This window comes from Barbus barbus, assembly GCF_936440315.1.
Source record: "Barbus barbus genome assembly, chromosome: 47".
NCBI lineage: Eukaryota > Metazoa > Chordata > Actinopteri > Cypriniformes > Cyprinidae > Barbus > Barbus barbus.
In genome coordinates this window covers 7,032,957-7,058,243 of record NC_136725.1, presented here as the reverse complement: position 1 = coordinate 7,058,243, position 25,287 = coordinate 7,032,957, and the positions used below count along the sequence as shown (strand labels likewise).

The window sequence follows — 25,287 nt, the reverse complement described above, 5'->3', positions numbered from 1 at the left end:
CACGCTCAAAACTGTGGAGATGATAGTGGACTTCAGGAGAAACCCCCCTGCTCTCCCCCCACTCACCATCATGAACAGCACTGTGACTTCAGTAGAGTCATTCAGATTCCTGGGCACCACCATCTCCCAGGACCTGAAGTGGGACAATCACATTGACTCTATTGCGAAAAAGGCCCAGCAGAGGCTGTATTTCCTCCGCCAGCTAAGGAAGTTCAACCTGCCTCAGGAGCTGCTGAAACAGTTCTACTCTGCAATCATCGAGTCTGTCCTATGTTCTTCTATAACTGTTTGGTTTGGTTCAGCTACCAAAACAGACATCAGAAGACTACAACGGACAGTTAGGACTGCTGAGAGGATTATCGGTGCCCCTCTGCCCAGCCTCCAAGAACTTTACACCTCCAGAGTGAGGAAAAGGGCTAAGAAAGTCACTCTGGACCCCTCACACCCAGCTCACTCTCTCTTTGTACTGTTGCCCTCTGGCCGGCGCTACAGATCACTGAGCACCAGAACAGCCAGACACAAGAACAGTTTTTTCCCCCAGGCCGTATCCCACCTGAACAACACATAACACACACCGGTACTGTACATCTGTAAATAACCCATCAAACCCTCATCTGTACATAGGACACATGCACATTCACAGTTCTGTTTATGGTCATGTCTCTTTTCTGTATATTTTTATTTTTATTACTATTGTTATCCTTAATTATTGTATATTCTCTTCATTAGTGTTCTTTATCACCTTAATTATATGTTGTCTGCACTATGTTTGTACTTTCTGTACTGGAAGCTCATAACACCAAGACAAATTCCTTGTGTGTGCAAACACACTTGGCAATAAAGCTCTTTCTGATTCTGATTCTGATAATGACACAGTACAAATATTTACAGATGCATCCAAAGAACCAGCAGGTAAAATGGGGGTGGCTATATACATTCCTAAATATAAAGTTAAGAACATTAAACCACCTATCAATCTTCTCTGCAGAGATGATGGCCATCATAATGGCATTACAGTGGGTAGAAGAAGTGAAGCCATATAAATCTGTTATTTGTTCGGACTCTATGTCTTCATCCAGACTGGGAAATCTGCATGCAGACAGGATCTGTTAGATGAAGTTCATCAGATGATTTTCAGGATAACTCAACAGAAGTTAATAGTACAGTTCACTTGGGTTCCAGCACACACAGGTATTGAGGGCAATGAGAGGGCAGACGAGTTGGCAAAAGAAGCACTTAAAGCAGAACAAGTAGAAGTACAGGTTCCACTCAGCAAATCAGAATTGAAAACAATAATTAAAGATGGTATTCATAAACTCTGGCAAGATAAATGGGATAAGGGGGAAAACGGTAGGCATTTATATAGTATTCAACAGAATGTACCAGTTAAAATGATCAGCTCACTTTCACGACAGGAGGAAACCTGGTTCACCAGGCTAAGGTTAGGACATACAGGACTGAACAGCGGCTTACATACAATAGGGAAACATAAGACAGGAATGTGCCCATATTGTACGGAAACAGAAACCGTGAAGCATGTACTTCTGACATGTAGGCAGTACTCTGAAGAGAGAGAGATATTTAAGAGGGTAACAAAGAACTCTGTTACTTTGAGCAACCTGTTGAGTCTACCTGGAACACAGTCTACAAAGCAGTGATCGAGTTTCTAAAAGAAACACAGCTAGCAAGAAGACTTTAGTCCAATTTAATATTTTTTTAAAAATGTATTTATTTAATTTTTCCTCTGGAGGTTAGAGCTGAGGTTGAAGCTGGAGGAGCTGAACACGCAGCGCTAGCTGAAGCTTGGGCTCTGATCTCCCTTTTTTTTTTTTATACATTTATTTATGACTTCCCAATGTGATCACACCTCAATCCAGTAGATGGCGGTAATGCACAAAGATTGCAAGCTGCCAATAAAATTCACTGAAGAAGAAGACTGGGAAACCTTTTGTAACGATTAGCGCGGACTGGTTTCATAACCTGCAATATGGAGCCAGGGGCGAGAGACGAGACAGCAGGTAAATACTGTATTACTACAGTAAAAGTGGCTTAAAGAGATGGTATGGATATAATACTACAAACAACTTTGCATACTTGGACATTAGCTTTAGTATGCATTTGATAATTTAAGGTTTACACATCGTTTGATTAATTAAGAAAGTAATAGTTCAATGCAAATAGATGTTATTTGATTTGTTTAGGTCGAGTCGAAAACAATGCATGCATAGTATACTATGAAGTGTACTAATAAGAAAATGCATTGCCCAGACATTGAGTTCTCAGTTCAGCTTTATTCAGGCAATCCTAAAATGCATTCAGCTAAGGAAATAGACACAAATGTTATCATAAAAGTTTAAAGTTGTAAAATTCATATGGATAGTAGGCCTATATCTCAAATTATTTGATCTAAAAGCAACATAATGAGAAATATATATATATATATATATTTTCATTATTATTTGAGTTTGTTGAAATCTCTGTCATTGTAAACTTGAGCACAAAGTGAAACTCTAGACGAGATAAGATGTGTCTCTATAATAATGTTCTTTTTTTTCCCCTCAGGATAAAAAGCTGATATACTGGAGACTTGTTCTAAGTGTCCATTTGCTCTGAGTTGAATCTTATTGCTGTCTAGGAGAAACATCTGAGACATTAATGAGATTCCATTTCTCATTTCCACAGGTGCTCCATACGTTGAACCATCCAAAGTGAAGAAAAAGAGCAGTAAGGAGAACAAACAGGAAACCTTGGCCCCATCGGAGCAGACCAGCACTATGAAGCGTCTCTTTGGCTTTGAGAAGGAAGACATCTCCTCATGGCATCGGCTGGTGTGTCTCCTCAATCGGCCCACTGACCCGGCCTCATTGGGCATTTTCCGTTTCTTATTCGGTGAGTGCATGGCATATGAAATTTTACAGCATCCATAATTCTGAATTGTGGTTCGGGTGTTAATGTGTGCTGTATAATCTCAGGAATGCTGATGGCGCTGGACATCACCCAGGAGCGAGGCCTGAGTCATCTGGACTACAAGTATTTAGATGGGGCACCAGTGTGCCGCTTCCCCCTCTTCAACTTCCTGAAGCCCCTTCCCATGGACTGGATGTTCTTTGTGTATTTTGTGATGTTCCTTGGTGAGTTCCTCAAAAAAGTCTCTTTGAAATACAACTTTGACTGCTATTTATTCCTGTATGGCTTTGTTTCTGGAAGTATTTTTGCACATTGATGTTCTCCATAGGCATGTCTAAAAATAAAGTTCAGAGTTTTTATCTTTGGACCAAAAACATCCAGCTCCTGGAGATAAATAACTTGAATGTATTTTATGAGTAAACCAATCATCGCAATGCAAATGACATAGGCCTAAATCAAATCAAAGCAATGAGATAAGGTAAAAATACTTTTTTATAAAACAAAATAATAATATTATATCTAGATTTCATTTGTATTAATATTTATATTTTTATTTATGTATTTTTTTTAATATTATTACAGTTTTTTATTTAATATATTTCACAGAGATTCACAGTATATTGGATCATATGGACAATATTAAGAGTTTTTTTATGTATTTAATTCTGTCAGTTGATGTTTAATTGTAAATGCCTCTTTTTATATTCAGATTACTGTTTTCGTCATTAAACGCTTAAAAGTAGAACTTAAATTAAACTTAAAAATAATTCAATAACCCGACAGCAAAACTCAAAATGTCCATATTTTATTGTGTACAATAATGTTTTGATGCATAAATTCACTTATTGCATTTAAGATAATTTATTTTAGTTTTTAGTGTATTATTTTTCATTTATTTTGATGAAATTGTAAACTATTTTAATATTGGCCATTTATCAGTTATCAGCCATAACATGGCTTATTAGTATCGGCCAGAATATAGAAAATGAGTCAATTTATTTTTACTTTCAGAACCCAATTGCATCGATCTAAGCATATGCTCTTTGTCTCCTTAAAGAAGTACTGCATTCATGAGACTGATCATCTTGTGTGCGTTTTGCAGGCGCTGTTGGTATCATGCTTGGCTGTTTTTATCGCCTTGCCTGTCTTATGTTTATATCCACTTACTGGTACGTTTTCTTCCTGGACAAAACAACCTGGAACAATCACTCTTATCTGTACGGACTCATCGGCTTCCAGCTCACGCTCATGGATGCCAACAGATACTGGTAAACTTAGACTGCCTGTAGAGTATTTGGACACTCACACTTAAATATACGAAACAAATATATTTAACACATTGTCATAACGCAGGTCATTAGATGGACTTCGAAACCCTAGGAAGAGGAACGCCCATGTACCGCTCTGGAACTACACTATACTGAGAACTCAGGTCAGCTGATGAATCTCGATTTGGCCAGAAATAGCAACCCTGTGTTGTAGGAGATTATCTGTATTGATACAATTATGATGAGACATTGAATGTGCATTGCCTTTGACAGATTTTCATAGTGTACTTCATCGCTGGAGTCAAGAAACTGGATGCTGATTGGGTGGAAGGATACTCTATGAAGTACTTGGCGCACCATTGGTTATTTGACCCTTTCAAGTGAGTATATTGGCCTCCAACAACTTCTGCCCAAGTATAACACATTGTGTTTATGGATCAGCGTCATGTTTGTTGTTTTTCTCTCCTTTACTCCGTTCCAGACTGATCTTGCCTGTTGAATTGATCAGTCTGATGGTGGTCCACGGTGGAGGTCTGATCTTAGACCTCACAGCTGGCTATCTGCTGTTCTTTGATGCCACACGTCCTGTCGCCTTCTTCTTTGTCAGCTATTTCCACTGCATGAATTCCCAGCTCTTTAGCATTGGTAAAAATGTCTCTAAAAACTAGTTCACCCAAAAGATTTGTGATTATGAGGACTTCATTATCTGTATTTTTATCCTCAGGAATGTTTGCGTACACTATGTTGGCCACAAGCCCTCTCTTCTGCTACCCTGATTGGCCCAGATGCTTTTTCGGCCGTTTCCCAGAGTTCCTCCAGCCCATACTGCCTTGCGTATCTCCTGCCCCGATTCCCAGCTCCTCCTGCGTCTACCCAAAACCACCCAGTGGGTCTGGAGAGCAGCAAGAAGAGGCTCACGCTGCTCCCAAACCCACCACACCCAGCTTCAAGCACAAGTTTAGAGCAATCTTCACCATCCTTTACATCATGGAGCAGTTCTTCTTGCCGTACTCGCACTTCATCACACAGGTGATTTATGTGGTTTCAGTGCAGTTTGATCTCGAAAGTTCAGTCGATCAGCGGTTTGGAGGATACAGCGCTTTCACAATCAATGTAAACACAGATAGTGAACCAAAGCAAACATCTGCACAAACCTTTGGAAGAGGAATCACAGGCCTTGCTTGGAAGAGAGTTAGTCATGATGAATATGTGTAGATAGGCAAGCTTAGACAGACATCACTATGGGTAGATTTATAGATTTGAACAAATTTATCAGCCTAAGAAATAAACGCAGGCATGCAAATGATCCTGCATTGTAGACATGAATGATACCTCAGATTGTGAGTCTTTTTACACACTATTTGCTATTACATTTTCATTTGTACAAGCACACTTATGATTATGTTATACAATAACACTCACAGTCTTGCATTGAAGGTGGGACCTGAGCCATATCTAGAGAATGTCATGGAGACAGGCTTATTTGACTTGGGCTATTAATATTCTATTAATTATTTAATCCAATAATATTAACATTTCTTTTATTATTATCATTATTATTTAATTATTATTCGTTATTTAACTCAATGTAACAATTTTTATTATAATTATTATAATTTAATTAAACATTATTAATGTACTATCAATGTATTATTATTATTTTCTATTCTTTAATTTATCATTATTATTTTATTATTATTAATTATTTAACTTAATGTAAAATTTTTATTATAGTTATTCAATTATTAATCAATATTCAACTTAGTAACAATGTAACATTTTATTATTATTATTATTATTATTATTCAGAATATAAGAATTTCAAATGTTAAAAATTGAATCTCTTACCTATACAGGGCTATAATAACTGGACAAATGGGCTGTATGGCTACTCATGGGACATGATGGTTCACTCTCGCTCACATCAGCATGTCAAGATCACCTACAGAGATGGAGTAACGGGGGAGATAGGATATCTGAACCCTGGCGTGAGTCACTTGATAAACACAAAAATGTTCAGGTTATTTACTGGTTAAGCTCTATTAGTAATCATTTTGACACATATCTCATTTTATGAAAAATTGTGTGTCCATAGTTTAAAGTTTCATTAACTTGCAGTCGAAACATAAGGGAAAAAGCTATTCTAAATTAATTTTTCATGATAAATCAACAATGTACTACAGATACTGTCAATAGAGCTTAACTTGTTTTGACCCACAATATTCTTTGTTTTAGCACTACACCAACTGAAACTTGAAATTGTACCACTACATTATAATGCTCTTTAAAAAAAAAAAAAAAAAAAGTTTTCTATTCTTATCTTTTTTCGACGTGGTGCAGGTTTTCACTCAGAGCCGGAGATGGAAAGACCATGGAGACATGTTGAAGCAATACGCCACATGCCTCAGTGAAAATCTGCCTCACTTCAATATCTCAGACCCAGAGATCTACTTTGACATTTGGGTGTCCATTAACGACCGCTTCCAACAGAGGTTAATAATGCTTACACTGTTCAATTTACACTGCTAGATGTTCTTTGATTCACACAAAATGATAACCCAAGACTTTATTAAAGGTAAAAAATATGTCTCTCTTTCTGTCCTGCAGGATATTTGACCCACGTGTTGACATCGTAAAGGCCGTTTGGTCACCATTCCGGCCCAATTCATGGCTCATGCCGCTGCTCGTTGACCTCTCACCGTGGAGAACTAAATTTGAGGAGATTGAAGGATCTTTAGACAACCAGACTGAGGTGGTCTTCATCGCTGACTTCCCAGGTATGTGTTTTTTTTACTACAATATCTTATTTACCCACACAGATGCTCAGTTTCTACTGCTGTTGTTGCATTCACAGGCCTTTGTCTTGAAAACTTTGTGAGTGAGGATCTTGGGAACACCAGCGTTCAAGTCCTGGAGGGTCTGGTGAAAGTTGAAATTGTGGACGAGAAGAAGAACTATAGTTTACAACCTGGTGAAAAGATGCAGGTACAATTGTTCGTTCCTCTTTAATGAACTCTGATTCATTCCACTGTAACATTTTAAATTCTAACTGTTATTAATGTTGTGTCTGTATTGAATTGATGTGATGAATGTCATTATTGTGTATTAAGATTCCAGCTGGTGCGTACCATAAGGTGTACACTGTGTCTGAAGGGCCGTCATGTTACATGTACATCTATGTAAATACTACTGAAGCAGAGCTTCAGAAGAACTTCACAAAGCTTTCTGAACTTCAGGAGAAAGTGCGCAATGGAACAGGTAGTTTTTTTGTTTTTTTACATAACATGGGAAAACTTTGATTTCACAACTTCCATCAGATTAAAGGAACAAATGTTTTTGAAATGAGTCTCTTATGCTCACTCAACAAATGCTTTAATAGGCCAGTATTTTGGATACTGGCCAATCAAAATGAAAATCTGTCATCTTTTACACTCTCTCATGTTGTTCTAAACCCGTATGACTGTTGGATTTTAAGATTTTATACTGTAGTATTTTATACTATTTTTTGGTACTTATTTCTGTTCTTGTTTTTAATTGAACATCCATTGTATGGAAAAGAGCAGCGCGTACATTCTTCAGAATTACTCCTTTTGTGTTCCACCAATGTCATACAGCTTTGCAACACCATTTTTGTTATTATTAATTTTGAAAAGAGTTGGGCTGCCTAATATTTTGGTGGAAACCGTGGTACCTTTTTGTCAGTATTTTTTGATGAATAAAGTTCAAAAGAACATTTATTTTTCATCAATCCTTTTACTACCAATTAATTAATGTAATGCATACTACTTTAATAATTTGTCAGAAAAAACTGACCCAAACTTTTACACAGCAAACCACATTCACACTAACAATCCAAATTCAGATTTAATTCAGATTAAGTCAGTGTAAAAACCTTTTAGACAAGCAACAAAACAAATGGCAACAAGAGCCCACAACATCTTTATTTAAAATATGAATGGAGCTTTGCTTGTAAATGTATAGTATTTATCTAGTTCAAACTCTTCCTGGCTTTTGTAGTGAAACATGTTTGAACATCAGTGTGAGTAAAAGAAGCAACATTGTTTTTTGTGTATTTCCCCTGAAGAAGCAGATGCAACAACTTGTTTCTGTTTGTAGAAACCGAGCCTTTGGCTCCTGAGCTGCAGCCGCTCATCACCGGTCTCGACGACCAGCACTCGGACAACAGTGTGATCGACCCTGTGGTGCGACTCTTCCTGAAGCGACAGAAGCGCATGCAGGAGGTGAAAAAGAGACGAGAAGCATCTATGATCGAAAGGTTCCAGAGATTTGCCTCAAAGAAATACTACTGGATTAGAAGAGGGTATGTTGAGGTGTTAACTCAGATATTACATGTATATCATCATGACAGTACAAGTGAATAGGGTTGTTTTGGTTTGTCTTTTGAGGTTCCTGATGACAGCCATTGCTTTGCGTAACTTGGCCGTGGGTTTGCCACCGATAGAGCAACTGACAAGAGAAGTGGCCTATGCCAACATGAAGGAGCCCGAGACCGAGACCAACCAGGATGAGCGTCTTAAAGATGAGGTTGGCCACGGAGAGCTGTGAGAAAAGACAGTTACTGAGCAGCAAATCAACAAATGCTTTAATAGGTCAGTATTTTTTGAGCATTCCATCTTTGTGAAAATATCAGTTTGTTGTTTACAGTTTGGTCATTTGTTTTCTTTTCTTTTTTATTTACTAAAACCCAAAAATTAAAATCTGTCACCTTTACACTCTCATGTTGTTCTAAACCCGTATGACTGTTGGATTTTAAGATTTTATACTTGTAAAGACTATTTTTTGGTACTTATTTCTGTTCTTGTTTTTAATTGAACATCCATTGTATGGAAAAGAGCAGCGCGTACATTCTTCAGAATTACTCCTTTTGTGTTCCACCAATGTCATACAGCTTTGGAACAACATGAAGGTAAAATAAGGATTTATATTTAAAACTTAAAATTTTTGGGTGAACTATTCCTTCAACTATGGAAGCTTATTTCTCCCACGGAATAAAAATATTAAAAAACAGTAATTGTGACTTTATTCTCACTATTCAGACGCTATTCAGAAGTTTATATTTTACAATTCTGACTTTTTCTTAGAATCCTACATATCCAAATATTCAGGAAAAAGAAAATTGCTCAAATGCGAGAGAGTTTTTTAAAATAAAACTCATATTTACATATATTTTTATTCCGTGGCAGAAATTCTTTTGTCTTTTTCCCTGGTTACTGAAATTCAAGTAAAAACACTAAATTTACTTTCTTTTTATTATTTGAGAGTAGAGTATTTACTAGTGTAAAAGCTATTAATTTACTGTCTTTTTTTTTTCAGTATTAAAAAATTCAACAATGTTTAATTATGAGAATGTTTGAAGCCTACCTTTTATTTTTTTTATGAAACCAAAGCGATTATCCTACAATTCACCCTTTAGTGGTATCCTGCCATGTATTGTATCATTACAGGATTTATGCATACTTTAAATCAAATGCAGTTAGAAACTATTTTCAAATCATCTTTCAATTGGACAAATCTTGGCTGTAAAATGTGCCAAACATGGACAAGTACCGAATTGCCTTTAATGCATAAGTTTCATTATGCAAAATGCTGCGTTATAAAATGCCTGGGTTTTATGCAGCATAAACCTTCTCACAGCTTTTATATGAGCACTATGGATTATGAAAGCAAGAAAGCTGTTCAGATGGGATTTATCTGTATGTATCCATTTTTGAATAAACAAAATGCAGCACTACCTCAGTGAGTCATAACGTGCTTGAAAGATGACAAACTATATAATTAATGAATAAATGTGATGTTTTATTGCTGTCAGGTTTAAAATGATATTCAGTCACAACTGATCTTTTCACCCTTGTTAAAGTGCATGAGTCAATCCAAAGTGTCAACAATAAAACACACATAATGGAATGGCACATTGTCTATACGCAGAATGAAGATCACAAAATAAATCCTTTTTCAGTTTGACCATCAGCTTTATAACATTTAGACAGGTTATACTTCTCAAACTGCATTATCTTCTCCATTACTACTTCCAACTGTGGTGAAAAGCTTTTACAACTAGTGTTCATGCACTCTTACTACATAGTGAAGTTCCTAAAAATATTAGACTAATATTAGTCCAGACTAAACTGCATTTTCAAAGAAGGTAATCCACTGAAAATGGTTTACTTAGCTGCAGGTTAGCAGTGGAGAATGCTAAGTTTTGTACTTTTAACAACAGCTCTTTTTCACAGTTTTGGACTGTAACACAAGACATTTAGACTGGGTTTACACCAGTTTGGTTCATTTAGTACTTCCCTTTTTGCTAATTATAAGCCAAGGCTGGTAATCGATAATTGCCACATCAAAAACAAAGAAACACAAAAACGGTCATACAATAATTCAGTACATAATGAAAAGGTTCAAGGCTCTTCCGATAATTTCCTTATTTCATAAGTCACCTCACTTCGAGAAACACAGAGTCAGTGGATCCTTCTGACCTCATATATGACACGAGGAGGGATGTGCAAATATATGCAGTGGTACTTCTGATATTAAACAAGACCTTGATTTGACAAGTCGATATGAATGTTTACATTGTCTAAAGCTAAAATCTCAATTCGTGCAAATACAGGACACAAAAACAAACCAGAATGTCATGGAGTGCTGATGCCAAACTACAGTCTTAAGGCTGTAATGAGTGAGTCTGTTAAACTGGTTCTGCGTGATTTAGTGTTGGTAATACGAATCCCTTTTTATCCGTGAACTTGACGCCGTCCGTAGTGCTGAGATCTAACTCGTCTGGAAGTCTGGGTAAAATATTCCACGTATCACACCTTCAATAACCATATTAGAAAACGTATCTGCAAACAATTGAGAAACATTCATTAAATGTATTTATAAAACAATACATATGCACATGCAGAGTTTATTATAGGATTTAGTTTTTGCAGCATGTCTTTTGGTAAAATACTATTTATTACAACAAGACAAGAAACTTTAATTACACAGAAACAAATAAGCAGTAATTCGACTGATTGAAGTTCTGTTCAGCTCAATTCAGATATAATAATATGTGATTCAGTGAGCGAATGAGTCAGTTCAGCGAGGATGGGAGTTGTCTGACTGATTCATAAGAATAATTCCTGTGTTGAAGTTAGCTTGATTTATAAATACATACAGTTGTGCTCTTAAATTTACATACCCCTTGCAGAATATGCAAAACGTTAAAGATTTGAACAAAATAACAGGGATCATGAAAATTGCATCTGTTCACATAACAGATGGTTATATTTAAATATTTCTTTTTTGTTCATTTTAAATTTGGCTAAAGTAATGAATACTTTGAATACTGCAAGAATGCATTAAATTGATCAAAAATGACATATGAAAATAAAATAATGTATATTTTAAATGCTGTTCTTTTGAAGAAAAAAATCATGCTTTATGAAACAGCATGACTAAACACTAATAAAAAGTGTTTTATCAGATTAGAATGATTTCTGAAGGATCATGTGACACTGAAGTGCAGACATTGTTAAAAATTCAGCTTTGCAATAAGGAATTAATTACATTTTAATATATATGCAAATAGAAAACTCATTTTAAACTGTAATTTTTCACAATACTACTGGGTTTACTGTATTTATCAGATAAATGCAGCCTTGTTGAACAGACTTTTTTCAAAAAAATTCTAAACTGCAGAATACATGTATTAATCTATAAGTAATATTCATTGTATCCACACACACACACACATTTGTTTGTTTTACTGTTAGTTCATTCATTATGCTTAATGCATTAGAAATTGTGAATTATATTTAACATCTATATTCATTTTTATATCTGTGTAAGTTAACAAAACTATTTTATTCAACATGCATATTCAAAAATATTTTTATTTATCAGTCACCCATGAACAGGAGTGAAGAAAACATGAATGCATATGAATTCTTCTCCACCTTAAATAATAATAAAAAACAGAAATATGAAGGACGGACATGTACCGTTGGTGGTAGGCAGCAGATAGGGATCCCTCTGGAAGAGAAGTGCTGGTTGATGTGTCAGTTTACTGCAGGGTTTGGAGAGGAAAGGTCAGACAGAGAATGACTCACAAACTAGTTGGGTTTCTGATGACAGTGTTAAAAACACAAAGCTGACTGTGAAATTTATCACGCGGGTGGTGTCATTTCCCAGTTAGCGCAATAGCTTCTCAGAAACACTTTAATAAGACCACTTGACATCAGAACGGCTCTGAAATGGTTGTTTTTTTCAGAAAAACCTGTTGATGTGCTGTGCTTCTTTCAGATGTATTACTATAATAAGCAGCCAACATACCTTGATTCCTCTGATTCAGTTTCAAATGACCTGAACAGAAAAAGAATCACTTTAACACACACGTACAATGATCTGTTTTGAATTACTATATTGAAATATCTTTGTTTGTACAAAAGTCTGCTTTCTAAGGCCTTTACTTCAGACAAAATTACACACTATAAAGCCTTACCCACAACTCTCAGTTTTTGGCAGTGACGGGAAATGGCGGATATTGAGGAAATCCAAGAATATCTTTGGAAGAACCTCATTTTCCATGATTATAGTCTACACTCACAGAGACACACACACAAAGAAAATCAAATGGTTATTCCAGAAAACAGGAAAGGACTGTTTTTCATCACGTGATTTCATTTGTTGAGCATCAATTCGATCAATACCTGGAGGTAGAGCTCGAGTCCCTGTCTCCTCTGCTCAAGAACCTTCGGCACCCAGTTCCTCACATGCTTCGAAGGGATTTCTGGAGGTTTAATGATCTTTTTAAGCTATTAAGAATAGATGATAGGGGAAAACAAGTTACAAACTGGCCAGAAGGCGTCTCTAGAGTTTACACACAGGGCAGTCACGTTCGTTCATGGAATTTCTGCTTTTTCCAAAAACTGTTAATTGCATAAATGTCTGTTTCATCTGACACTGACTTCAAATATCCTCTTTCCTCAATGTACACAATCATATATGATGTACTGTAGCAATGGTCAACAACATTATTCTTTCTGCACGTTTTCACATGGACATGCTGTTGCTCACATTCCAGAATTCCTCTGTGAAATATAAACAGTAATTATATATATTAGCACTCCTTTGGAATGACCCCAGGACCACTGTGAGAATGTTTCAGGACAAAAACTATTAGTTAATGCATTTAATGTCTTTGGTTTTATGAATTAACAATGAACGTTCATATATATATGCGCACAGTCCCCTCCATAAGTATTGGAACAGTGAAGACAAAATTGCTCTGATGGCTGTGGAGTCAAGATATTTACAAATATGATTAAAAGATAAATAAGGAGACAAAACTACAGAATGTCACATTTTATTATTAGCCGTTTCAACACATACATGTTTTACCAAATAAAAAGAACAGCACTTTTAGAGTTCATCCCACTCATTGATGTGAGCATAAGTATTGGGACAGTTGAACATAAGGCAGATATAAAAGATTAAAAGCTATTATTTGGTTGCAGATCACAATCACAGCAGTGAGTCTGTGACCCATAGACATCACCAGACTCTTGGTCTCATCCTTTGAAATACTTTTCCCAGCCTTTAATGCAGCCAATTCCAATTGTTGCTTGTTTTGGGGAGTTTCTGCCTTTCCTCTCCAGCTGGTGAAATTCATGTTCAATCGGATTTAAATCTGGAGATTGACTTGGGCAATCTAAGACTTTCCATGTCTTTGCCCTTATAAGGTGAGAGGTGTGACCTCGGCATCCTGGCCAAATTTCCCCATTGGTCTCTGACCATCATGGCCTCCTAATCATTCCCTTACACTGATTGGCTTCATCACTCTGGTTCCTCTCCACCAGTAAGCTGGTGTGTGGTGGGTGTTCTGGCGCACTATGGCTGCCGTCGCATCATCCAGGTGGATACTGCACACTGGTGGTGGACGAGGAGACACCACCCCTCACAATGTAGAGCGCTTTGAGTGCTTAGAAAATCAGAAAAGCGCTATATAAATGTAATGAATTATTATTATTATAAATTCCTTGACTGAACTGGCAGGGTGTTTTGGGTCATTGTCCTGATGCAATATGAAGCACTTCCCAATGAATCTGGTGGCATTTTCTTGAATATTGGTAGGCAAGATGGTTTTGTACCCTTCCAAATTCATTCTGCCACTGTCATCATACATTAAGTCATCAGTAAAGTTGAGAGGGCCTGTTCCAGAGGCAGTCATGCATGCCCATGCCATGACACCACCTCCACCATGCTTTACAGATGAGGCTGGATGTTTGGGATCATTGCAGCTCCCAGTTCTCCACATTTTTGCTTTCCCATCACTTAGATAAAGGTTCATCTTCGTCTCATCGGTCCATAAACACAGTTCCAAAACTCTTCTGGCTCACCTTTGTGCTTTTTTGCAAACTCTACTCTTGTCTTTCTATTATTGGTGCTGGTCAGAGGTTTGCATCTTGCTGTGTAGCATCTGTAATTCTGTGTCAAAGTCTCCTGAGGACAGTAGATTGTCAGAGCATCACCCCAGCTTTCTGGAAGTTGTTGGTGATTTTACAGACATGTCTTTTAGGGTTCATTTTCACAGCTTTTATGATTTGTCTGTCATCAGCTACTGTTGTTTTCTCAGCCGATCAGGTAGTTGTTGGTTGCTGGTGGTTTCCAAACTCTTGATTTCTCCATGCTCTTTGTTTTTGCTGGAGCTCTAATTGACTTCCTCTTTTCTTTTAGCATCCAAATTGCTTGCCTTTCTCTCAAAGTCAGCTCCCTCATCTTCATCCTGGTTTGTGTGTGTCATCATCGAATCCAAGATTCAGAATACAGAAGTAATGGATATAACTGATACGACACATTCCCTGCTTTTAATATCTGAAGAATTAATGCAACAGGACACAGCTGATCACTTAGAAAGACCTGTGAGGCAACTGTTACAATACTTATGCTCACATCAGATAGAGGGATGAAACTGTGTTGAATCACCCAATAAATTTTTTTGGACATTCTGTAGTTTTGTCTCATATTCATCTTTTAATCATATTTGTAAATGTCTCGACTCCACAGCCAACAGAGCAATTTTGACTTTACTGTTCCAATACTTATGGAGGGCACTGTATATTATTTTTTATATATATATATATATATATATATATATATATATATATATATATATATATATATACGTATATAAAATATTAAATATAGATATAATATAGATAAATATTAAATATATAAATGGAAACTGAAGTAGTGCCAGATCTTTTCTTCCATATTGTGATAAGTTTTGGGAATCTAATAAGGTTAAGGAAGTCCATTTCAGAATCTATAATAAAATGTTTCCTATAAATTCCCCCATTTCTAAATATTGTGACATTGATAACACATGCTGTTTCTGAAGGATATCAGAAACAACACCTGACAATTTATTCTTTAATTGTAACATGAACGTGAATTAAGTTCTTTAATTACATCCCTCAGACTTCTATATCTTTACCAGAGTTTATTTAAAGATGTGACTAAATTTTTATATTATGTGCATTGTTTTTTTGTTTTATGTAATTTTCATATTTGAGATTTTTTCCCTGTTCATTTGTGATTTTATGTTCTGCAAATAAATAAATATGATAATGTATATATTTTTTTAAAATATAAAAAGTGTGTGGTCAGTTTTCTTTAATGAAATGGATGAATCATTCAAAGAAAGATAAATAAAATGCAAACTCAAAACAGATGGAGCGAATCTGCATTTCAAGCAAACTATAAATACACAGTTGCTGGTTGTTAATACAAGTTGTTAATAATACATTAACTAATGTTAATTATTTTAATTGTTAAAAAATATATTCATTTACATAGCATTTACATATTTAGCAGACGTTTTTATCCAAAGCAACTTATATTTCAGTCATAACATAAGATGAATAAATGCTTTAAGTACTGTTCATCAATAGTTGTTTTATAAACTAATATTAATGTATATATGTGGCTAAAAATATCTGTGGTTGAGTCCTAGATACTCGCATATACCATAACCAATGTATGCATGCTTACCATTTTATGTAGAGCATGAAGTTCACTGTATCGTTTCTCGACAGTATGCTGTCTGCCACACATGAGCACCTCGATCTTAAAAACCTGGGGAGAAAAAGTAAGCCTCCATTATTTATTTTACATATTGTGCAGTAAACGCGAATGAGCCATTATGCATCACAACGAATTCCCTTTAAATATATACTATATCAAAACCTAGACATCATTTAGGACATCATAGGCGGGGCTGAAGAGTTACAATCCAGTTCACTAGGTTTTGAGAAAATGCCAAAACGTCTACGCTTTAAAATCGACATTAATCGTTATTGACTGAGGTAAAGCGTAATGTTTGTTGTCGTACATTTTAATGAAAGCGTGTCTACGCCCGCTGGCTCGATCTGATCCGGGATTTTTAACTCACCGTGTAGCCCTTCTCCACGTTACTGCCCTCCGACCGAAAAGACGGGATTGACACTTCTATAGGATGCATGATCCGGCAAGATATATCCGATATTATGTGGAACAACAGGTCAAATAACTGCACGAGATTATTGGTTGGTCCTTCACTGTGATGTTAATGGTTGTCAAGTTCACTGGGCGCCTGACAAGAGAAGAATTGAAAATATCCCACGCGCTTCTTCTCCATCTCACGCAGGAGTCTGCAGATGCAATGCTGCCACCTGTGCTTCTGACAGGGAAATACATCATCAGCACAAAAAATAAACATTTGCTGGAAATTTAGTCGCCCTCAGGCCTGCCAAGATGTAGATGAGTTTGTTTTTTTAATGTGAACAGATTTGGAGAAATGTAGCATTACATCACTTGCTCACCAATGGATCCTCTGCAGTGAATGGGTGCCGTCAGAATGAGAGTCCAAACAGCTGAAGAAAACATCACAATAATCCACAAGAAATCCAAACCACTCCAGTTCATTAATTAACATCTTATCATGAAGCTAAAAGTTTTGCGTTTATAAGGAACAAACCAATCATTAAGACATTTTTAACTTCAGACTGTTGCTTCTGGCCAAAATAGGAGTGAAACTGCAGAGGATCCACTGGTGAGCAATTGATACGATGCTAAATTTTTCCAAATCTGTTCCCATAAAGAAACAAATTAATCTACATCTTAGAGGGTATTACGGGGGAGTGCATTTTCAGAGCTATTCCTTTAAGTGAGTAAAGACTGCTGTTGTTCATTTATATACTATAATAAATAGGGTTTCAATTTGTTTGCCATTTCTATGACTCGTATAATTTTTGAACTTCATTTTTAAAACTTGTTTTATATAGAAACTGTAAAATCAGCCATTCAGCCAGGTTACCAATAAAAAATACCTAGTTAATGATCAAAATGACCTCAACTGTACAACATTTTCTGTTGATTGGAACTTCTTAATTATTGCCCTGATGGTGGAAATGGGCATTTTCTCTGTTCTAGCTCTTTTCTTAAAGCCACTTCACTAATTTGTGAAGCTCAATTATCTTTTGCTGCACATCAGAAATATATTTTTAGTTTTTTCTCATTGTGATGGGTGATTAAGGAAATTTGGGCTTTGTTTTGTCTCATATTTATATTTCTGTGAATCAGGAAGCCATGGCTGGATAATTTCATGTTCATAATCACCCTGGAGTGCTCAAAAGTATGAATATGAATGGGAATATACTTCAGAGATATTTTACTCATAAGAATTTCTAGCGGTACCAATAATTGTGTCTAAGGTGTATTTGAGAAAAACATTTATTTCATAATGATATTTCCCCCCATTTAAAATTCTTATTATCCAATGAAAGGTTACATTTTTGTGAATTGTTTTAATAAAAGATCAAAAGGATTAACAATGCAGATTAATTTTCACAGCCTTCTTTGATCATATTTGCCAAGGGTGCCGATATATGTTTGGCCATGACTGTATATATATATATATATATATATATATATATATATAGTTTCAATTATTTAATCTCATGTTATTAATAAATCTATATATAAATTTGATTTATTACTTTTAGAAAATACTTTAGAAATCACACAAAACTGTAAAAAAAAAAAACACAACAGGACATAGAATATTTACTTTGAGCAAACATTTTCTGAAATTGTAGCATGATTTATGGATTTAATTATCACAATGTGAGAGAGTGGCAAGTCAAAATACAAGACCAAGTAATTTAATGAGGCTGAGTGTGAAGTTATTTATTCAAGTAATTTTCATTTCATATACAAAACGTGTTGCAGTAATATGAGCATCTGTATATAAATATCTACTTAGAATACACAACTAAGGCATAGCTCTAGCACACTAAAGCATGTTTTAGGTAAAAACCTCAGTGTGGACCAATATCTGAAGTTTTAATGTTTGATCAGTCTGAGAGAATGATGCTGAATGATTTGGGGAATGTGTTGTATCTCTGCAAACTGTGGTGGTTTCTGGTAGTATAAACACCATTTTATCCAAATTTCTATAGGAATCCAGCACAATATGACCCTGGACTCTTTGTTTTTCTTTTTTCATTTTTGCTTAGTAATTTCTTAGCAAAAAACAAAACAAAAAATGAATAATGCAATTCACTGTAAAACTGGACTTATGCCTCAGGCTTCTATATTCTGTGGCATTGTCAACACTAAAATGCCCTGCTGATCATTGGCTCTCACAAACAGGAAAGTGGCCCATGATCGGCATCCATTCATCTGTTCACTTTGTCGCAGGTTTTTATCATCAAACTTCTTTTCTGATGATCTTTCCCTATTCCTTAGGATACTTTAGTAGATTCTTAATACCTGAAATAAATATAGCATATTAATTTCTCTGGTTTAACTAGTCAATCGAAAAATAATGTATACAATATGAAATAAATTAAGTATAGCCTACTCACTGTGAAATATGACATCCTGAAACATAAACATAGTTTCCGGTGTAACGTACATCACAGCGCACAATATTGTTACTGTAGTCCGACTCTGGCACCTGGTAACTGGGATTTATACTAACCTAAACCAGAAAAAGAAAAACAGGCTGGAAGTCAGGAACATGATATTGGAAATGTTTTTGAATGCAATAACTCTTTATTTGATTAAGGCCAAAAACCTTGAGGATGTAGTTTCCAGGTTTCACATCAGTAATATCTATCCACTGGCAGTCGATGTCGGCATTGTAAGTGTCATAACACCCTGGACTCAGGCCCTGGAAATACAACAACTGTATACTTTCAGCAAATGCACATGTAAAATGGTTACGGTACCTCTAAGTACAATGTAAAAACTGTGGTATGAGCATCATACAGCATCATCATGGTAATTTTTCAAGTAACATGGTATTACCATATTATACCATCACTGGACCATAGTCACTTTTTTCTTGCAGTATCTATGATTCATAATATTGAAAGCAAGGACAGACAGCTGTGTTCTAAAACCGAGTGAGCTGCCTACATAGGTAGCTTTTTTTAATAGTTATATTTTTGGGCTTTTTATGCCTTAATTAGATAGGACAGTAGTAGAGAGCAGACAGGAAAGCATTGGGTGGAGAGAGGGGGCGGGATCAGCACAGGACATCGAGACGGGATTCGAACTCGGGTCGCCGTGAGCACAGTTGCGATATATGTTGACGTACTAACCACGAGGTTATTGGCGCCGACATAAGTAGTATTTTAATGTATCAGGTGTGTTCACAATGTGAACACTTAGAAAATAATTCAACGCTATGACCAAGTCGTACGTATTTTACGAGGTGGCTAATTTGTATGAATTTCTAAGACCTCACTTGTACGATTTTGTACGTTTTAAAAGGGGTAGGTTTAAGGGAGGGATTAGGTTTGGTCATTCGTACGAATTCCTATGAATTTGCCACCTCATAGCATACGTGCGATTTTCCACAAAACATATGAATTTGTGTGAGCCAGGTCATAGAATTCATACAATTTAGCCACCTCGTAAAATATTTACGAATTGACGTGAGATCGGGTTGAATGATTACATCATGTTTGTCAAGAATTTATTCTCAAAAACATGGTGATCCCAGAATTCATTGTGAATACATCCAATATGGCGGACACTGCAGGAGAAGTATTAATTAAATACGTAATATCATTCAATAATGATTTTTTTTTTTACATATATATTATGTTTGTGTTAGTGCTGTCAAATGATTAATTGCGATTAATCGCATTCAAAATAAAAGTTTTTGTTTACATAATATATGTGTGTATACTGAGTATATTAATTATGTATATATAAATGCAAACACATGCATGTATTTAGGAAATGTTTGTATATTAAATATACTTATATATAATATAAGAATATAAATATATAATATAATGTATATGTATATACATGTGAATATTTTCAAAATACATACATGTTTGTATTTATATATACATAATAAATATACACAGTACACACATATTATGTAAACAAAAACATTTATTTTGGATGCTATTAATCGCGATTAATCATTTGACAGCACTAGTTTGTGTGAGTAGTACCCTTACAAAAAATTAACTATGGTTTTATTACAAATATTTATTATTACAAATAATAAATTTATTACAAGTAAAACCATGGTTACTATAGTTAAATGGTGGTAATCTTGCTACACTAACCATAGTTTAACCATGGTATTTGTACTAAAACTGTGGTTATACAAATGGTAGTCAATATGAGTCTTTCAATGAGAAGCACTATTGTTATAATGTACAAAGTTTCAAATTTGTCACATAAGGTTTCATTTTAGTTATGTAGTTTAATGTATTTCTTATGCTTACTTGAGTAGAGGTGTTAGCTTAGCTACATGCTAACCTCAAAGGCTTTAGAAATCCATTGTGAATTGAGTTTTCGGTGTGTTTTTCACGAAAGGCAACAGGTCACAAGTTTCATTTCAGTTATGTAGTTTTGAAACAGAGTCATAGAAGCATATCCATAAATAATAAATGAGAGTGACCTGAGTGTGGGAGGTGCAGGCGTATCGTCGGTAGTAGCCGTAGTCACAGGATGTGTCCTCCAGACAGAAACTGGCCTTGTGTCCCTCTGCTACTGTTCTCTGAGAACTGGATTCCAGCAGGTCATAATGACTGAACTCGTCCATGCTGTGGTAGTGCCTAGAAACAGCAAAGAAAATCAGGTTATCATCATGGATCACCAACTGGTGCATTTCAAATTTTGCCTGCCTCTGGAAATTGCGTTTCTAGATGGGTTTGTTAATAGGATTTAAAATATTTTCAACACTTTAATCCAATTAATGAACTTCCTAAACACTGGGACATATATCAGATCTTCAGGAAGAAAAGAATGTCATGCGGAGCCTTTCCAAAAGAACTCCATGGCCGATGTGTGAGCAGGAATTTACACCACACAAGCCTCTGCTTATTACACCTCAAATAGTCTCAATGGAGACAGTTCAAGCAAAAATGAAAATTCTCTCATAATTTACTTCACTTTTTCATTTTCTAACCACAAAAAGAGAACATTTTATGATGGTTTTCATGCAGTTTTTTCCATGCAATTACAATAAATGGGGACTTTTGAGCTTTAGAAATGTTGCAGAAGCACTATAAAAGCATCACAAAAGTATTTTATATGATTTGTGTGCTATATTTCAAGTCTTCTAAAGCAAAACAAGAAACAGACTGAAATATGATCTTCCCATTAAGCTGTTAATTTTAGAATCACTGCTGCCAGATTTGAGTTGAACGAGAGCAGTCTGACTTGTCTAGAATTAATTCATATTTGAGAACAATCTTTCAGATTGTTTCTGTGAGATGGATTATTCTGAATCAACGATTCATCGATTCATCTAACTCAAAATAATAATTCATTCACAAATCAGACATTGCTACACAAATGGCTTTAAGAGACTAAAAATTGCACACAAGTCATGCATGCTGACTACTTTTATGATGTTTTGCATCATTTTTGAAGCTTAAAATCTCCAGTGTAAATTGATTGTAATTATATGGGTAGAAACGCCCATATAATTGATTGTAATTATATGGGTAAAGAAAGTCATACAGGTTTGAAATGAGTAAATGATTCAAAAAAAGGAATTTCTGGGTGAAATATTCCTTTAAACCAAGTGGAAATACCATGGCATAGCCATGGTATTATCTTATTGGACGATTCAGCAGCGCCAGCTTTAAAAAAAAAAAAAATTGTGCAGTATAAAAAATAAATAACAACTGGAAAAGTTCATATTATGACACGTCAAATAAATGCAGGTCAGCACACAGACCTTATGCCTCATTTATGCATAAGACCTAAAGTCATTGTATACACTGGAGCTTGTCCAAATGTATGCCGTAGTTGGTGGTGAGACACGGCTTACTTCAGTACAAAACTATGCAGTGAGCCATTACTGAGTCAACTGCAGTATAAGCAGCAATAGTGGGCCTCTTCTAAGTGTTTTCATTTAGACAAGAACACAGACCTTTTTCCCTGTAAAAACAGCAGCACTAAATTCAGATATCAGTCAGATACAACACTCAAGATAAAGCTTCATAATCTTACTTTTGCCTATAAGGAATTCAGTTCATTGCATCACATCTGCATCACATCTGCTCCCTTTAGAGTTCTTCAAAGTGGTCTGTGATGCATTACTAAACATGCAACTGCATAAATGGTTGAACCTGTCAGATTCGGACTTACTGATGGCAGCTGTGCCATTCCCAGGTGTAGCGCGGCCTGCTGGGAAGGAAGTCGGAGGTTCCTTGGTTCTTGACTCGCTGCGGGAACCTCAGCAACATACGTGTGTCGTAGTCTCTCACACTGGATCGGTGTGCAGAGCTGCTCGACAAAAAAAACAGTCCAACGGTTACAAAATATCATGCATTCCTCAAGTTTCTCATATTGTCCTAACAGCTTTCAGAATGTGTATCTTGGCCCCATGGCCACATTTCAAGTGCACATGGAACAACTACAGATGCACGTTTCCAAAGAAACTAGACTGGACTATTTTCTGAGTGCCCCAGTAATGTGTTTCGCAGTCATGCATGTGATAATTTTTCCATGTAAACAGCTTTATGTGAAATCTGTTTGTAGAGTTGCTCACTTCCCATCGTGGCAGGACTTTTTTGTTTAATTCTTTCCCCTCTAACAGAGCTAGTTTGAGTTATAGGATGTTCCTACCACATGGGTTTTAAATAGGTTCTCATGACTCATCTGTTACACTTGGAGGAATGCGGGTGCGCTAACTCTCTCTAGTTGCAGGGCTGCACCAAAAATCTTGATTACGTTCTTCTGGTTTATATCAACAATAATACCTCGCCAAGCAGTTTTCCTCAGCGGCGCATCTGAGATTGTACATTGGCACTCTCTGCACGTAGGCGGACGCTTGGATGTAGTATGGGTCTCCAACAAGATCAGGCAAACCTATGAAACACTGAAATGTTTTATTAAAAGATACAAGAAAATGCACAGAAAAATAAAATTATTTTAAAACAGCTTAAACTAGCCTGACCACCTGCCAAGTCCTCAAAACCCCTCGAAGAACCATCAGACCACCCTGACAAGCAAACCACCTTAGCCTGTTTTTTCTGCAAGGATGCCATTATTTTAAGAGTTTCAATTAAATTAAACATGTAATTATGCAATTAAAATACAAGAGGAGGATCCGATGGCGTCATGCTCTTTTTCTTTAAATAGGTGCAGAAACTTTTTATTATTTTAACCTATTATTTTTTTTTCCAGAAGTTGCCAAATCCACCAAAAATATAACGTTTGAATAAGCGTGATGCAAAAATTGCAAAACGCATAAACGAGACAGACAAAGATAGATAGATAGATAGATAGATAGATAGATAGATAGATAGATAGATAGATAGATAGATAGATAGATAGATAGATAGATAGATAGATAGATAGATAGAGTCCTTACCATGCTGGAAGTATCTTGTGCCATATCCCGGGCGCGCTGCAGGACGCGGTCTCTCGTACGTGTCATAATAGTTATAATACGGGTTGTCCGGGTCAGTAGACTTGTATGGGTTGTAGGGATCATCTCCAACCATCATTTCATCGTCCTGCGCGGGTCTCTCGGTGTCATTGACTGATGTTTGCATCTGCTCCGTCTGATTCCTGCGCCCGCGTGATCCTCTGGCGCGCGCTCCACCTGATAACCAGCGCGCATCGATACCTGAGTGCAAGCGCGCGGAGCGTCTCTGGGAGGATCTCGAAGAAGAAGAAGAAGAAGCTGCAGCTGCTGAGCCGTCGGTTCTCGTAGCCGCATCATCGTTGCGGACGATGGCTATTGGCCTGGCTTGCGTCTGCTCTTTGTTTCCGTCTCGTTTTAACGGTGGCTGATATTCCGAGCCTTGACTTAATATACTAAAGAGTTTGCCATTGTGCTGCCATTGTATGGTTTGTCTGAGAGCTGCCGCTCCACTGTTGCCCTGACCCTGAGAATGACCAGTTTGTACAATGCAACTTAATAAACACACATGCGCAAATGCGTAAATTAAGGTGTCAATTAAACTCGTACTCATTTTTTTTATGTTAAATTGGCTTCTCCAATTCTTCTGCTTGCCGACGTTCCAGTAACTGAATTGGGGAAACAAAAAACTGGGCTAAGTTGTGCTCTTTCATAAAGCTTGCTTGAAAATATAAAATAATAAATTAAATTAAATCAAGTGAGACTTACATAACGGAAAGGTGAGATCTCAGTGTGACCTCCTATTGCTCTGCACTTGGACTAACCGATGCGCAAGTGAGAGGAGGAGGAGCTGATGTTTTAAAGTTTCTTGTTATACAAGCTCCGGTAAGGGAAAAGCCCCGGTCTTATGAAACTGCAAAACGTGTTATTTAACATGTTCAAAAGAAATATGTAAAAAAAAAAAAAGTAAAAATTACCTAAATCTGCTGTCATCGTGACCTACTTTACATCAGTGCAAAAATGTTTGTTTCCCATATACCTTTCCATATGCACACATAAAATCATTATTACAGAAAAATAAAAAGGAAACATCTAGTATTTTTTTCATTTTTTTTTTCATTTCATTTATTTATTCTCTTTTCATGGTAATGCAACACGAAATGCCACAACAATCCAACAACACAACAAAAATACATTCCATGACAAGAAGAACAG

General features: G+C 36.2%; 3 protein-coding genes across 4 annotated transcripts; 1 reads left to right on the top strand and 2 right to left on the bottom strand.

Moving 5' to 3' along the window:
- Window positions 1-1,922: 1,922 nt before the first annotated feature.
- On the top strand, window positions 1,923-10,104 carry LOC306865765 (vitamin K-dependent gamma-carboxylase-like). 2 transcript variants are annotated; one of them, XM_079410559.1, is made up of 16 exons: window positions 1,923-2,018; window positions 2,683-2,889; window positions 2,973-3,131; window positions 4,010-4,175; window positions 4,261-4,339; window positions 4,449-4,555; window positions 4,657-4,820; window positions 4,900-5,204; window positions 6,032-6,163; window positions 6,516-6,667; window positions 6,783-6,952; window positions 7,030-7,160; window positions 7,286-7,433; window positions 8,292-8,496; window positions 8,582-8,785; window positions 9,510-9,927. In XM_079410559.1, exons 1-15 carry the CDS (start codon window positions 1,988-1,990, stop codon window positions 8,739-8,741), a joined length of 2,316 nt encoding a protein of 771 aa, XP_079266685.1. In that variant the 5' UTR covers window positions 1,923-1,987; the 3' UTR covers window positions 8,742-8,785; window positions 9,510-9,927. The 2 variants fall into 2 exon arrangements, with proteins under 2 accessions (XP_079266685.1, XP_079266684.1); XM_079410558.1 differs by having other exon boundaries at window positions 8,582-10,104.
- snx24 (sorting nexin 24) lies at window positions 9,974-16,889 on the bottom strand. The gene is made up of 7 exons (XM_079410560.1): window positions 16,630-16,889; window positions 16,230-16,313; window positions 12,887-12,991; window positions 12,679-12,773; window positions 12,510-12,539; window positions 12,179-12,243; window positions 9,974-11,035 (listed from the first exon to the last, which is right to left on the bottom strand). The coding sequence occupies exons 1-7, from the start codon at window positions 16,696-16,698 to the stop codon at window positions 10,965-10,967; spliced, it is 519 nt and encodes a 172-aa protein (XP_079266686.1). The 5' UTR covers window positions 16,699-16,889; the 3' UTR covers window positions 9,974-10,964.
- Window positions 16,890-18,377: 1,488 nt separating this feature from the next.
- LOC306866223 (protein-lysine 6-oxidase-like) lies at window positions 18,378-24,904 on the bottom strand. The gene is made up of 8 exons (XM_079411326.1): window positions 24,841-24,904; window positions 24,079-24,740; window positions 23,465-23,573; window positions 22,851-22,988; window positions 21,151-21,307; window positions 19,297-19,392; window positions 19,085-19,200; window positions 18,378-18,989 (listed from the first exon to the last, which is right to left on the bottom strand). Exons 2-8 carry the CDS (start codon window positions 24,683-24,685, stop codon window positions 18,983-18,985), a joined length of 1,230 nt encoding a protein of 409 aa, XP_079267452.1. The 5' UTR covers window positions 24,686-24,740; window positions 24,841-24,904; the 3' UTR covers window positions 18,378-18,982.
- Between the last annotated feature and the right edge of the window lie 383 nt (window positions 24,905-25,287).